The following is a 14276-nucleotide window of genomic DNA, read 5'->3' as shown; positions in this document are numbered from 1 at the left end:
AATGTGTCAGTCATGCACCTGAGAGCCGACTCTGTTACCGTGTCCTGGGAGGTTCCAGAGGGGGACATCATTATTGGCTTCTCCATTTCCCAACAGGTATTTCCTAAACTTTTATAGAAACCATAAAAAAAAAAATAAAAAAAAAATCACAAAATCCTGTGAGCACGCCTAAAGGTACATCTGCATCCCTGTTGCAGTTTTTTTCTGCCGGGTTGTGATTTCTTAAGCATTTAAATAAGAAATTCTCCTGAAGGCTTTGCTTAATATGGAGAAAGGTGCACCTGTCATGGTCGATTAGTGGAGAATAAAACAGAGCTGCAGCGTGGAGAACTTTTTTAGAAACAAAAAAGATCTTAAAGTGCAAAAACGGATTGAGTCAAACAGCTGAATGACGTCACGCAAGACAGCGTCCTACCTTTATGCTCCGAGGGAGTCGAGCCATTATAGAGCATTTAACTTGGCCTCTCATTCAGTGTGACTAAACATCCTTCAGGGTTCTTCATAAGCTGCATTTGAATGCTTATGTAATCACTTTCAGTGCATTTAAGAGCAAATTTGTCTCAATATTCATCATGGACTAAAGCGAGACTTAATTTTTCTACAAAATTTGCAATTAATCAAAGACGTAGAAAGACATCTGGGAGCATACAGGCTTTTAGAAATAGTACTGACAGCTTTTGGTTAGAAAACCTAATTTTAAGAAAATACTGGAAATGTATAATCAAGACAGAAATCAATCTTCTAAATCACATGTGTCAAAGTTAAGGCACAGGGGCCGGATCCGGCCCTCCGAGTAATTATACCTGGCCCTCCAGATCATTTTATTTCATTATTAATGATCCGATGTTATCTTGTTCTTATTTCTAACTTGTATAATATTGACAAAATGTATTTTTATGGAGAGTAAAATATTGAAAGTTTTTTTAGGTTTAGGTAGATTTATTCTGGTATAATATTCCTGCCTTTTTATTATTCATAATTATGTTAAATGTTACGGTTTTAAATTTAAAAAAAATTTCATTCTGCTAGCTTTTTAGACTATTTTGGCATTTAATGAGATTTTATGACCTATTTTGGAGTTTAGTTAATATTTCAGCTACATGCTAGCTGTTTTGGCTAATTTAGTTTTTTTTTTCAGTTTTTTAGGATATTTAGATGTTTAGCTATTTTTTTAGCTACATGCTAGCTGTTTTGACTAATTTAGGCTTTTTTTTTATTTTTTTAGGATAGTTTGAAGTTTAGCTACTTTTTAGCAACATACTATCTGTTTTGGCTAATCTAAGTATTTTTTCCCCCTTTTTTCTTTTTTTTTTTTTTAGGCTAATTTGCCATTTAGCAAATATTTTAGCTAGCTATTAGCTTCAGCGTTTTCAGCTATCAATTTCAGCATCTTCAGCTATAATCACCAGCTTCTTAAGCTGTCAAATTCAGTTTACAACATTAACAATAGTATTATCGCAGGAAATGCTAAATATCTGCTTCATAATTATGTTAAAAAGTTAAAGTTTTAAAGTTTTAAGTTTAAAACCACCTACGGTCGTTGGTCGTTTTATATTCACATGAAAAGAACAATAACAGATTATCCCAACATACAATAATTTCTTCAATTTAGGGTTTTAGAGGTTGAAATTGTGTTCTGTTCCAGACAAATTGAATGCAGCAAAGCCTTTCGAAAAGAAAATTGTCTTTTTTGCATGGATGTTGTATTCTATGTGATCCTCTTATCACTCATTGCCCTCCATATCGATCCCCGCCGGGAGCAGTCAATAGTTCAATCTATTTCGCTGCTCTCTATCTCTTCTGCAATAACCAGAGGCAGGACGGACACATGCAGCGATTCATTCGGGAGGTCAACACCACCAGTCGCTCCTGTGTTCTCTGGGACCTGGAGGAAGAGACAGATTACATCATCCAGGTCCAGTCCATCGGTCTTTATGGGGAAAGTCAAGCCAGCAAGAAAGTGCATTTTCGCACTCTCAAGAAGACAGACCGTTTCCCCTCCAACAGTTCCAACCAAGGTGGGTGGTTCCAGGATCTCCCTTCATGCCTGTCTTTATTTCCAATTATGCAAAAAATATTCTTCAGTGTTATTTTCCCTTTTTAGGTGATGCCAGATACATTTATTAAATGGTGGTTGCAAATTACTAGTGACAAAGCAATGGAGCAAGAAGTTAATTTTGATTCATAAAAAAAATAATATGATATTTTACTTTTATTAAAGTAACGTTTTTTTTTAGCTAAAACTCTCTGAAATGTTCAGATGACACAAAGTCACACTATTGCAACTCCATTTTCAAAGGACTAAAACTTAAAGAAACATGTCATGATAGTCTCAATTTGTGTCATCGCGGTCTGAGAGACAACAATAATGTCTGACACAGTCACAAGATAACAATGTTCAAGATGGCTGTGACATCCGGTCTCTGCGTCGCAGAGAACAAAGCCAGACGCGTCGTCATAGAAATTGATGTTAGAAGGAGGGAAATAACCCCCCCCCAAAACTCAAAGGTTGAGCAAGAATGAAAAAAGATTAAAGTGCATGCCAAATGTAATGGATTTACAAGGATGGGTAACATATTATACAAATACTATTGTGTTTGGTCCATTTGGCAGTTGATTCATTTTGGCCTCAAATTTGTTTGAATAAAAAATGTCAATATCAAAAAACTGAGGCTGTGTTTATTGAAGTCCTATAACAAGCTTAAGTTTGTTAACTTAAGGGATTTTAATAAATGGACCAAAATTGTGTTTCATAAACTCAACACAACTAATGACTCCAACACAATATTGTTTTTTAAATTCAACATTATGAACAATATAAATGTAATAAATGTAAATGTAACTTTATGTAATAGTGTTGAGTAAATTCAAAATAAAAATTAATAAATTCAATGCAATAATGTTGGGTAAATTCTGAATAAAAACACTATTTTAATTTAACATATCAATGTCATGTAGCACTTATTTAAAATAGTTTATTGAATTTTTATCAACTGGTCTTCTTCAAATTTAAAATATATATATATATATATTGATTATAGTCAAAGGCTCCCAAATTACAAAACTCCTGAAAGTTTGGTGAAATAGAGTTTCCGTACTGCAGCAAAATGTTTTTCCCTGCCTTACATAATACTGTGCTGTGCTTTAATTAAGCATATTCCACCACAGACCTTCTCCCCAAGGTGCAGACAGAAGCAAACCATTACAGACACTTTATATGCTTCTGCATTAAAGTCTCTTCTGACTCCTGAATCCTCCTAAAGAGGCCTGACATTGATAATGAAGCACTGCCGAGAACGTGCTGTCAAGCGCCTGCAAGCTCTACCAACTTTGGCTGGGTACTTTCTGAAGTGTTTTATCCCCACGTTTTTCGCACCCAAGGTACATAAAAAACCCGAAAACATCTTAAAAGAAACACTTTAGTGAAAAAATAACATTTATTTCTTGCTATAAATACAGTTTGAGTGTCTGAAATGACATCTCAAACAATCTGTGTTTGAGGCCCCTGAGGTCTGACGCTCTGTCGTTTGGTGAGCCATCAGTCTGCCTCTGCATCTTTACCTCCGCTTTTGATCTCCGCCCACAGCCTCCTGTCAAGCTGCATTCGCTGCAGCACAAAGGTGGGAAGTCGGCGCCGTTTTGCTCTCAGTAGTTTCCTCCTCTTTTAACAGCAAATTCTCCGTTACATAAAGTGCTTCAAATGTGTGTGTGTTTTTTTTAAATCTGCTGGTTACTGTGCTGTTGCAGAAAGATTCTGACATAGATCATCCAATCAAACAGTAAAGGTTTATGTTTTACAGTCATTTTATTTGGTGAAACTATTGTTAGAAATCTTCTTTGAAAAAGATGTAAAAATGTTGAACCTTATCTGTTAGTATATCAATGTTTGACATTTAACTGAGCAAAAAACCCAGACTTGAATATGTTTTTTTTTCTCTAGAAGGGTTTTGATTGTTTCCAAAAAGCAGAATACAGAAAATGGATTTAAGATGCAGCAGCAGTGAGAATGTATTAAGCTTTCTATGTAGGTCAGAAAACCCGCCCATTTTCTAGGATGGAGTTTGCTTTACGTATTAATTTGATGTCAGTTCTGCCTTCTGTTTGTGCCCCAGTTAAAAGTCTAATCAAGGGACTTTTTTTTCTTTATGTTGGCAGCAGAAATACTGTAGAACAAATGTTACCTGTTGTAATTATCTCTTGTGAATACATGTATTTTCTTGCTTTATTAAGTGACACAATTTATCTAACTTGGCTGGTGAGATAGGGAATTAGGTCGTGCATTTTTTTGAGCATCTTTTAAATGCAGCTTCAATAGTTATAAAAGTGTTTATGCATTTATGCAAAAAAATAAGCAAACCTCAAAGCCATGTATTAAATGACAAAGACAGCTGGCTACCAAACCTGTCACAAAAACCAATTAATCCCGGACAAGCCCCCAATTCATGTTACAAGAGTTAAAAGAATGTAACATGAAGGTAAAGAAAGAAAAAAAACAAACAAAATGTACAAATTCTCGCAACAAACCAAGGCTGAAAATAAGCTCCGATTTATGTTACAGAAAAATGAAAACTGTTTGCACAAAAATAAATAAATAAAATAGGATCAAATGCCTGTATGGAACAAGAAACAGAGTAAAGCCCTGCTGCCCAACACATGATAAATGCTGAGCTGGAGGTCACCGTCCCATCAGGTGCTCTAGACAATTAAGGCAACAATCTGCAAACAAAGATAAGAAAAAAAGGAAAGACAAAAAAAACTCCAAAAGTACAAAAATGTATACATATTGCCTTAGCTGTAACATCTGCTAATTAAAGTTAAAACCCAGATATCTAACTTTCAGCTTCCTCTGAAACAGTTTGCTATTAATTTAAAATACAACTATATAGACTGTAGCTAATTTAATTCTTTTTATGGATTTATTCAACTTTCCCCTTTATTAAAAAAAAAACTGTAAATGTTTTATAGAGGCAAAAGGCTTCAAAAAAGATTTAAAAAAAGAAAGAATAGCTCAAATGGAGCATGGCTGTAAAGCATTGCTCTCACAGTTTCCTGACACAGTTCACAGTCCAATCAGCATCAGGGGACTGGCGGTGTGCAGATGGAAGGTTAGGTCATTATCTAAACAAACTCTTTAATGCACTGAAGGAGCAACAGTACGGAAATCTGAGGGGGAAAGAGTGAGATGTGTTCAGGTCCTGTGGGAATATTACTGTAAATCATTCCCAGTGGGTTTTTTTATGATGATGATGCAGTTTTTAGCAGCCTGTATTATTTTTGAAGACATGTTTTCTGCAGGAGTTCATCAGAAGTGCTCATCTGGATTGTGGGCTGTTAGCCCAGACTTTAGCTCTGCTAATTTTCCCATCAGGCCTTAGTTTGCACTCTCCTACAGGCGAACAGCACCTCACACACTAAAGCTAAAGCTAAAGTTAGCATAGCAAAAAAACAGTGAGCGATTTTATAGCTATCTAGAATACAGTAATCCTTTATTACTCACACAATGGGGAAATTCTCTAAATGCTGATTTAATCTTAAAATCTTTTACACATGTCCTCCACATGTGAACCCCGCCTTTGCCCATCAGTAGACGGGTTAGGCTCCAGCACCCCCGCGACCCCGAAAGCTACAAAGCGGTCAAGAAAATGAATGAATGAATGAACATGTCCTCCATTATGAAAAAAACAAGCTGGAAGAGTCTGTTAAAAATCACAGAAAGTACGATTGTAATTGGAGTGAGTCCTTAAAGTGTTAACAAACATGCAATAACAAAACTGTTGGATTTATCTGAATAATACCCCTAAAAGGAACACCATTTGATGGAACTTTATTTGTGAAAGTCAAAGAATAAAAACAATTAATCAGATTTTCTTTTTGACACACCTACACAGCCATGCTAGCATACACCATAAGCTGTCAAGCCAACATCTCCATCAAATAAGTTTTCTTATGATGGAACTTTTACCTTTATCCGTCCTATATTTTTCTATAGTGACTGATGCAGCTCAGCTTTTGTAAAAAGTCAACCAAAAGTACATTTCTCAGCCAGGTTTCATTGAAGAAAGATGGCAATCAGGAAAAGTGGTGCTCTGGAAATGTTCCATCCAGCTGAGATACTTCAGAAATATCTCTCAGTCAATGCACTTAAAAGCAGATTAATTTTCACAGCTCTGATATACAGGACAACTTGTGCTGCTAATAGCGGTTAGCTTAAATAATAGAGTCCTTTTCTGGCAGGAGGTGTGCAGTTTCAGGTTCTTTATCCACAAATTGTGTCAAGGGAGGGATTTGGAATTTAGTCAAAGGATGAGGGAAGGATTTAAATCAGGAGAAATCTTGGAGTAAAGTTTTATTTATGATACAGAATGATGTGAATTAAATAAATCTGTACACTTTATTCTCTGAACAGATAACGTTTTGCGTGTTTGGGATAAACTCAGATCATTGATGAATAAACTCTAGAGTCTAGACACTGATAGTGGTTGCAGACCAGATCGTTCTTGCTCCAGGTGGAGAACGGGGTCGGTGAACCATCAAGAATGCAGAGAACCAATCTCTGTATTCTGTAACAACTCAGAATACGTGAAACCGAAGTAGATCGTCCTTTTTGACATTGTACTAAAGGTTCTCTTCAAATTCTACTCTCTTTTACAGATGACCCCACAGTGCAAGGCCTGGACAAGTCTCGACATCTGCAGACCGGAGAAATGATCATCATCGTGGTGGTCCTCCTCATGTGGGCAGGTGAGTTTCTAAAGCAACAAAATGAGCTAAGAGTTTTTATTCCCCCAATTATTTTTAATTGTGCACATTTTTCTGAAACTAACTGCTTTGTCTTTGCATTTACCTAATCCTTTTATCTCTACTCAAATTTGATCTATGTTATTCAAAATGAGCAATTTCTAACCTAATTTTTTTGTCAAAAGAGATTGTAGTCAATTTAAACTGATCTAATGTCTTAGCTGCTTTAAGTAGTTTCAGTTTTTTTTTAAATGTTTTTAAGAAATGAAGCCTCCTTTGTCTAATTTTTTAAGGCAGATTCTGGGTCACACAAATTAGTTTCCTATTTTGTTTAAAAATTGCTAAATGCCATGAAAGACTGTAAAGTAAGCAATACAAATATAAGTAATTTAATTAAAAAAATCACTACAGTTTATTATTTTTCAGCAAAGACAGAACATTTTATAGGCAATTAAAGGATAAAAAAATATGTATTTCAAACAACTTGATTATTGTTTTTAATATGCAATACTACCGGTACTAAGAATATAATTTGGGTTATTTTTGCTTAAAGAAATTTGTATTGATATATATATATATATTTATTTTTGTCAATAATTATACTAATATTAACTCCAAATTTGGGGTACAAGTGAGGGGCAAAGCTATTTGCTGGTCCCCTCTTGCCCCCCTGCAGCTTTCCCCCTGAGCAGACTAAGATCAACATTACCTCTTCCTGTCTTTTGGACATTTGCATCCATGACTTCCCGCTCTGTCTTTGCTGTGATAAATGAAGTGTTGAAGTATGACAAGAGGATTCTCCGGCTGCCTGGAGCAGAGCTTACCTCCCACCAGAGCCAGATGTTAAATGATAATGAAGGGAAGTCACGCTGAGGCTGTAAAAACCTGGGAATGAGAGAGACGGGCAGCATATGTACTACGGATGACACACTTGCAGCTTAACTTTATTCATTCCACGTCGTTTGTTGCCTCCGTCTGCATCATCCACAAAGAGCTGAACAAGAAAATAATCGGATTATTGGTTTGATGCAATAATGTCTCAGAATATGAAGAAATTTGTATTTTGTGATGTTAGATGGATTCAATATTTAAAAATACTATAAAAATATGAAATAATGTAATTATATGTCAGATTATTTAGTGGAGTAGAATCTTAAAGAGAAATTTGATTAGTGTTGGGTATACCTCACTACACAAAAGTAATTTATTACAGTAGCATTTGGCTTTATGCAGCAAAGTGGTGTCAACTATGATTTTTTTTTTTTGGAATCTTTTACTCATTAAATCAAAAACTCTTAAATTAAAAAACACTTATTGTCCAAAATGTTATTTAAATGTTTTTTACAAAAAATAACTCAAATGCTTTAGATTTTTGTACATTATTGACCACGAAATATATTCATCAACAAAATAACTGAGGAAAAAGCCCATAGATTTATTAACATGAATATAAAACATGATTACATTAAAAAAAACCTGCTTTTAAAAAATGAAATTAATTTTTTTTTTTTTGCTTTTTGATTCTCGAGGATGGGACAAGCTCATGTTTAATGTATATCTAATTGAATAACCAAACAACATATTTTACAAAGTACAAAGTATTTTTTACACAAAAAGGTGGGGTAATATTTGTAATATTATGTATGGTAAAATCAAATTCAGTATTTTTTTAGTTGTTGACTGACTTAAGGTTGTTTTCACTTGAAATTTCTAAACAAATTTGCTCAAATAAATTATGTGTAAAGCTACGACACTACTTTAAAAAAACACATTACATGTTTAAATTAGCTTGTACACTAAAAATTTAGGGATACGAGGCAAGTTACAACCAAACATAAACTAAACGTATTTTCATTCTTGCAGATTTGCTTTCCTAACTGTTTATGTTCATGCTTACTAATATAATATAGGGTGTCTGATATAATACACTGTTTATTAAATAAAATGCCTTGCTAAAACATTACAGCATCTTCACTTTGCTGGCTGTGTAATTTTAATTAAGTCGTTTTTGATCAGCCGGCACTCCTAAACCAGATTAAAACCGAACATCCGAGCAATCAATTATAATCAAGAAAACTTTTTGATGGGTTCAAATCCCGTCTTGTCCCTGGAGTATTGGTACGAAGCTGATTTTCTGTGAAATATCTATATCGATCGGAGCTTTTCATTTTGTTGCATCAGGTAGAAATGTGTACAGCGGCATCAAATAACATTTAAAGCACAATTACATAATCAATAAAGCAGATAAAAAAAAAAAAATACTAAAAGACATTTAGCAGATGCGTAGTAAAGCAAAGCAGCAGTGAAATAAAGTAGAGGAGTGCTCGCAAATGTAAATCTGTCATAATTTACGTCTATTCATAAAATGTATGACAGTGTAGAAAATAATCCAATTTTTCACAACATTTACCAAAATCCTTTTATTGAAAACGTATATTAATACTTTATTACCATATTCTTTGTCTGTGAATCAAATAGAAAACCAACCTTTTTTATAGTACAGCACTAAAGTATGACAGAATAAGTATGTTTTTTTGAGATGCAGCTGGATTCAAGCAGAAAAGAGTTTATGGACCCTCAATAGATCTCAGTTAATTAGCCATCAGTGGCAGAAATGATAATGTCAGTTCAATGAAAGCCTCCACCGCTCTAATAATCAGAGCTGCACATCCACTTTTGAATAACTAATGACAGATTGTCATTAAAATTCAGTCATAAACAGACTAATCAGTCAATCAATCTGTTCATTGATAAATCATGTTTATCATAAAGCAACCTAGCATTATCATATAGATATAAATAACATTAAAACCTGTTTAAGCAAACAATTAACCATAGAGAGTGAAGAGGTTATGAGCTCAGATAATAATTGAAAGGCAGTGAGAAGAGACGAGTGAGTTTAAAACAATCGATCACAGACAGCTGATTGTGAATTAACAGACGGATTCAGACTGGATGCTGAACTGCATCCTGCAAAATGCAACAATAAAACTGCTTCTAGCTTTCAGAAAAAGGCACGGCCAACCATCTCCCCAGGGAACAAAACTCTATTACACACATGGCATTTGGGTTTGTTCGCTCACAGGAAGTTGTGTTGCTGCTCATGACCGTGTTCCTGTCTGTTGTGTGTTTCAAACATCCCCCCGGCAGCGGTTATTGCCCTGTTCTGCCGGCAGTATGATATCATAAAGGATAATGACTCCAGCAACAATAAAGAGAAAGTCAAACCCTCTTCGGAGAGGAGCACGCCGGAGCATCACAGCGGAGGTCTGCTGAGGAGCAAGGTGAGCCTCTGAACTTTAAAAATATTCCTCTTTTTTTCCATCTGTGCATTCCATCCCTCCTTAAATTAGCTCCTGAGTGTATCATCCATCATGGAAACATTTTCAGTCAATGAACATATCAATAGTTTTAATGCCAATATATCAAATATCAATAGTTAGTAAGGTAACGGTGATATCTGGTCTCCATGAATAAATTTAACTTTTGAAAAGAATGGGAAAAGAAAATATCGAAAATCTGAACGCCGATGGAGAAAGACTAAACTGCAGGTTGACTACAACATTTAAAAAAGGAAACTTCCCTTTTATAATTTACAACTGAGCAATGTAAGGAAGTCCTATTTTTCTGACATCATTACCAAATACTCTAACAATCCCCTGTGTCAGCGGCACCAGAACTTTACTCTACCAAAGCCTGCAATGACTTTGCCAAATTCTCTAGGGACAAAATCATAAATATTAGGCAAACAACTGTTTCATCAACTATATCTACTGTAATACATCTGCACTGTTTATCTATGTTTGTTTTAAATTAAGTTATTTTTACTCTGTTTTAATCCTATTTTAATTATCACACAACTACTTTTATTATTTCTTTTAATTTTTTGTATCTTTACATGAAAATAAACTTGCCTTGCCCTACACCAGTTGTACAAATATATATATTTTAAATACCTACTTGGGCATCAATGTCAAGAATCCAAATGTTTTGACAAGCATTTAAAACCACATTTCATTTTTCTCATGATGTGCATAAAGAAATTGTTGTGAATCAGGAGCAGACGAAAAAAAATGCTGTTAAAAAAATTGCTTATTTGTGACTAAGAAAATATGCTAAGGTTGCCCCAGCGACCAGCTAGCGATCCATGTACCTCTTGGCTTTCCTCTGGCTCAAACTTTGTTTCGCTATTGTTGTTGCACTGCTAATGTTCAGATCTCGTTGTGAGAGGCTATAAGCTAGCAGGAAAGAGTGTAAATAAAGGGATGATGGGAAATGTGGGCACGCTTATTCCGCACAGTCTCGTTTGCAGAAACTACATCCTGAAAACGAAACATATTTTTTGTTTTGACTTAAAACATGATAATCATAACTAAAGTACCACTGGAAACACTTACAGAAGATCAAAGAATGATTGGAGTTAGACTTTAAATGCTGATACTGACATGTAAAATATTATTTACATTTATAATAGGTGTTCAACTTGGGGGCCCCAAAGTGTTGGGGGCCGGGCATTTGCCCACCTTTGCCTAATAATAAGTCTGCCCCTGTAAAAAGGTAGAAAGAAATGTTGGTATAAAAGAGCTATAGGAAAACATTTTAGACACACAAGACTCATTTTATGTTTTATATCCTATTTCTTAAATATTTGATTTAAACTAAATATGTATATTTTTCTCTTTTTCAGTTTCATCCATCTGTGCCATCAATCAACATCATAGAGGTTTGAGAACACGAAGCTTAATGGGAACTTCTCCATCTTTAACCGTTGATACCACTCACAACTCTGATCGTTGATCCAGAAGAAGGAAAAAGAAATCTGTTTGGGGATTAAAGAAAAAAAAACTGTGAGAAAAACGTATCAATTACTCGAAGTATCATCAAGCCTATACAGTGACACAATCTCACATGATTGACTCTTTCATTCCAGCTGGTTGAGTTGTGATAATTAATCAGTCAACACAGAAAATTACTGCTTCAATTCACAGTGAACCCTGCCCAGGAGGACAAACTCCAAACCAGGACACAACTCCAAAATGCCAAAAATCAAAGGATTAAATCAAGTGCTAGAGAGACTGCTAATCTTGTGTCATAAATGATGTTAGCCCATGGTACACTTCAACACTGATGTCTTTGCCAGGTGCTTGGTGTATTATCGCAATACGACACAATATAACTTATCATCTCTGGGACGCCTGTTGTGACTTTAAAAAAAAGAAAAAAAAGCTGTGTATTTTTATATAATGGCATGTGCTGTTAGATTCAAATTCACTTGTTTTAGAGGAGTACAGTGTTTATTTACTGCTTGTTCAGTATTATTGTCTTATTGACTGCAGAGAGACGTTTGTTTATGAGGAGAGTAACTAAAATGTCTGAAAAAAACATCTGTAAAAACTATATTTACCATGGTTTTTCCAATGCTACATTTTCTGTAGAATTGTTTCTTTCATATATATAAATAACATTTGAATCATTTCTTAAACAAAGCTGCATGCAGAGTTTTTGCGTGTAGGATAGTATTTGTTGTTCCTTGTACATTTAAGCCCAACACCGGATAAATAAACTAACAGAATACAGAAGTACATTTAGTTGATCATCTTTTTAAAAACTGCATTTTGTTCTCTTTGTTGTCATTTTAGAGCAAATGCATGGTACAATTAACTAGTAAATGTTCCATAAAAGTAAAAAAGGTTTTTAAAAGATTATTTGAGTGGAAGGGTTTAACTTTAAAATGCTAATTCACACGTGAAATGTTCAACACAGCGATACATTTTGTTCGGATTGCTTTCACACTGCACTCTTAGGAGTGGACAAGAGTACCTAGAAACATTACACAGTTTAAAAAGCTGTTAATTTGGGGGCAGTATAGTGAGGACCAAGCATGACCTCTTTCAGGTCACTCTTTGATTTTGGGTTATACTTTGGTTTTTCTGTCCTCTTGTAAGGTCACCTGAATTCACACTTCACTGAAACACCCCAGAGTTCACTTGCAAGCGAACTAAGATCCTCATTTTCAAGCAGGGTTAAGAACTCTGTAGCTTTTCCTGGCAAACATTATTTAACTATTACTACATGTTTTCACTAAAAAATAAAAAAAATACTTTTAAAGGTGACCACTACAGGTGAGCAGGAGTCAAATGACTCCACATTAACTGCAGTATTAATCCTTGATAAGCCAACAGTAATGAGACGTAACTGTCTGCTGCAAAAGTTCAGGAGGCAAATTAAATCAGGTGTTTCTCTTCAACCTTTATGCTGAAATGTCCCCAATAAAAATCTTAATTACAGAGATGTGTCTGAGAATATAACTCATCCAGAATTGAATGTAATTAGAGGGCTCTACAAGCATTTTTCCCTGTTTATGGTCTCTGTGTCACAGAAGCCCTGTTATTACTTGTTCGAGTGATTTATAGTCAGGTTAAGGTCATGAAAATAGAAAATTAGATTCTGGGATTTAAAAAAAGGAACATCAATAAATATAATTGTTTGGTATTTTGAATCGAAGCTGAAAATGTCCAGATTTTTCCTTTTTTTTACTTAGCAATGAAACGACTGAAAACATGAAAATGTATTATGCTTTCAATTTAAATTCATTAAGTTGCAAAACACACCATAAAATGCAAATTTGACATGCAAATACATAGAATTTCTTATGCCCCACTGGTTTTAAATCTCTTTGAGCAGCCAGTCAGTTAGACATTTAAAAGAAGAAATTTTAGTTGCTATTTACAACAATGAAGAAAAATAATATCATATTTATATCATGTTATGTATCCTTTTTTAACTAATAAACAGAGGAATGAGATTAAGCATCGTTTTTGGGAGTTTCTGCTCATATAGGTCTCTGCTGCAGACAGCAAATTAGTAAATTACAAAAGAAAACAGCAGAGGTACTTAACTGGGGTTTTAATTACTCTTATTTTGAAAAAATAAATAAATAAATTAAACAGCCAAAAAAAAAAAAAGAAATGTAAAACATTACAACGTAAGAAAACACAGACAATCTTTAGTAATGTTGCTATAGTTGTTAATGCAGAATAGACTATAGAATTAAGTTTTTTTTGTTTTTTTTTTACAATTTAAATGCTGCTAGCAATTACAATTTAGTCTATTATACTTAATACAAACATACTTCAATTAATCTCAAGTAAATTCTCTCAGAATATCACACCTCACACTTAATGTTTACACATAAATTAAATTTAACGTCTTTGTGAAAATGTGCACACCAGGGCAAAAAATGTGACTACTTTTTGACATATCTAAACAAAAGAGGACACAAAAGATTCCCCTATAAAATTAAAAACAACAATCTGACAAACAAATTCATAAAAAAACTTGCAGAAAACTGTGCAATGGTGGTTAGGAAGAGAGTTTTCTGTTTAGGTTCAAATTCAGATACTTACCTAAAACATTTATTCTTACAGTTAATTAAAAAAACTAAATAAAAACTGTATTTTAGAATGCTTATTTATATTAAAAAATTAAAAAATAAAAATCAATTTCACTTCCTCAGCTGGCTCCTACTGGAAATAAAA

The 14276-nt window shown here is 34.2% G+C and overlaps 1 protein-coding gene across 1 annotated transcript in view; it reads left to right on the top strand.

Annotated features, from left to right (window-relative positions):
- The window catches only part of fndc4a (fibronectin type III domain containing 4a), a gene marked incomplete in the record, with an annotated part of 21404 nt that extends 7701 nt beyond the window's left edge, over positions 1-13703 (top strand). The window contains 5 exon segments of the mRNA XM_024291889.2: positions 1-96; positions 1814-2018; positions 6652-6741; positions 9889-10022; positions 11426-13703. Of these exon segments, the coding sequence (XP_024147657.1) occupies positions 1-96; positions 1814-2018; positions 6652-6741; positions 9889-10022; positions 11426-11467 (567 nt within the window).
- Between the last annotated feature and the right edge of the window lie 573 nt (positions 13704-14276).

Source organism: Oryzias melastigma, linkage group LG24 (assembly GCF_002922805.2).
Source record: "Oryzias melastigma strain HK-1 linkage group LG24, ASM292280v2, whole genome shotgun sequence".
NCBI lineage: Eukaryota > Metazoa > Chordata > Actinopteri > Beloniformes > Adrianichthyidae > Oryzias > Oryzias melastigma.
Note: the sequence above shows the minus strand (reverse complement) of the source record. Positions and strands in the feature narration are given on the sequence as shown.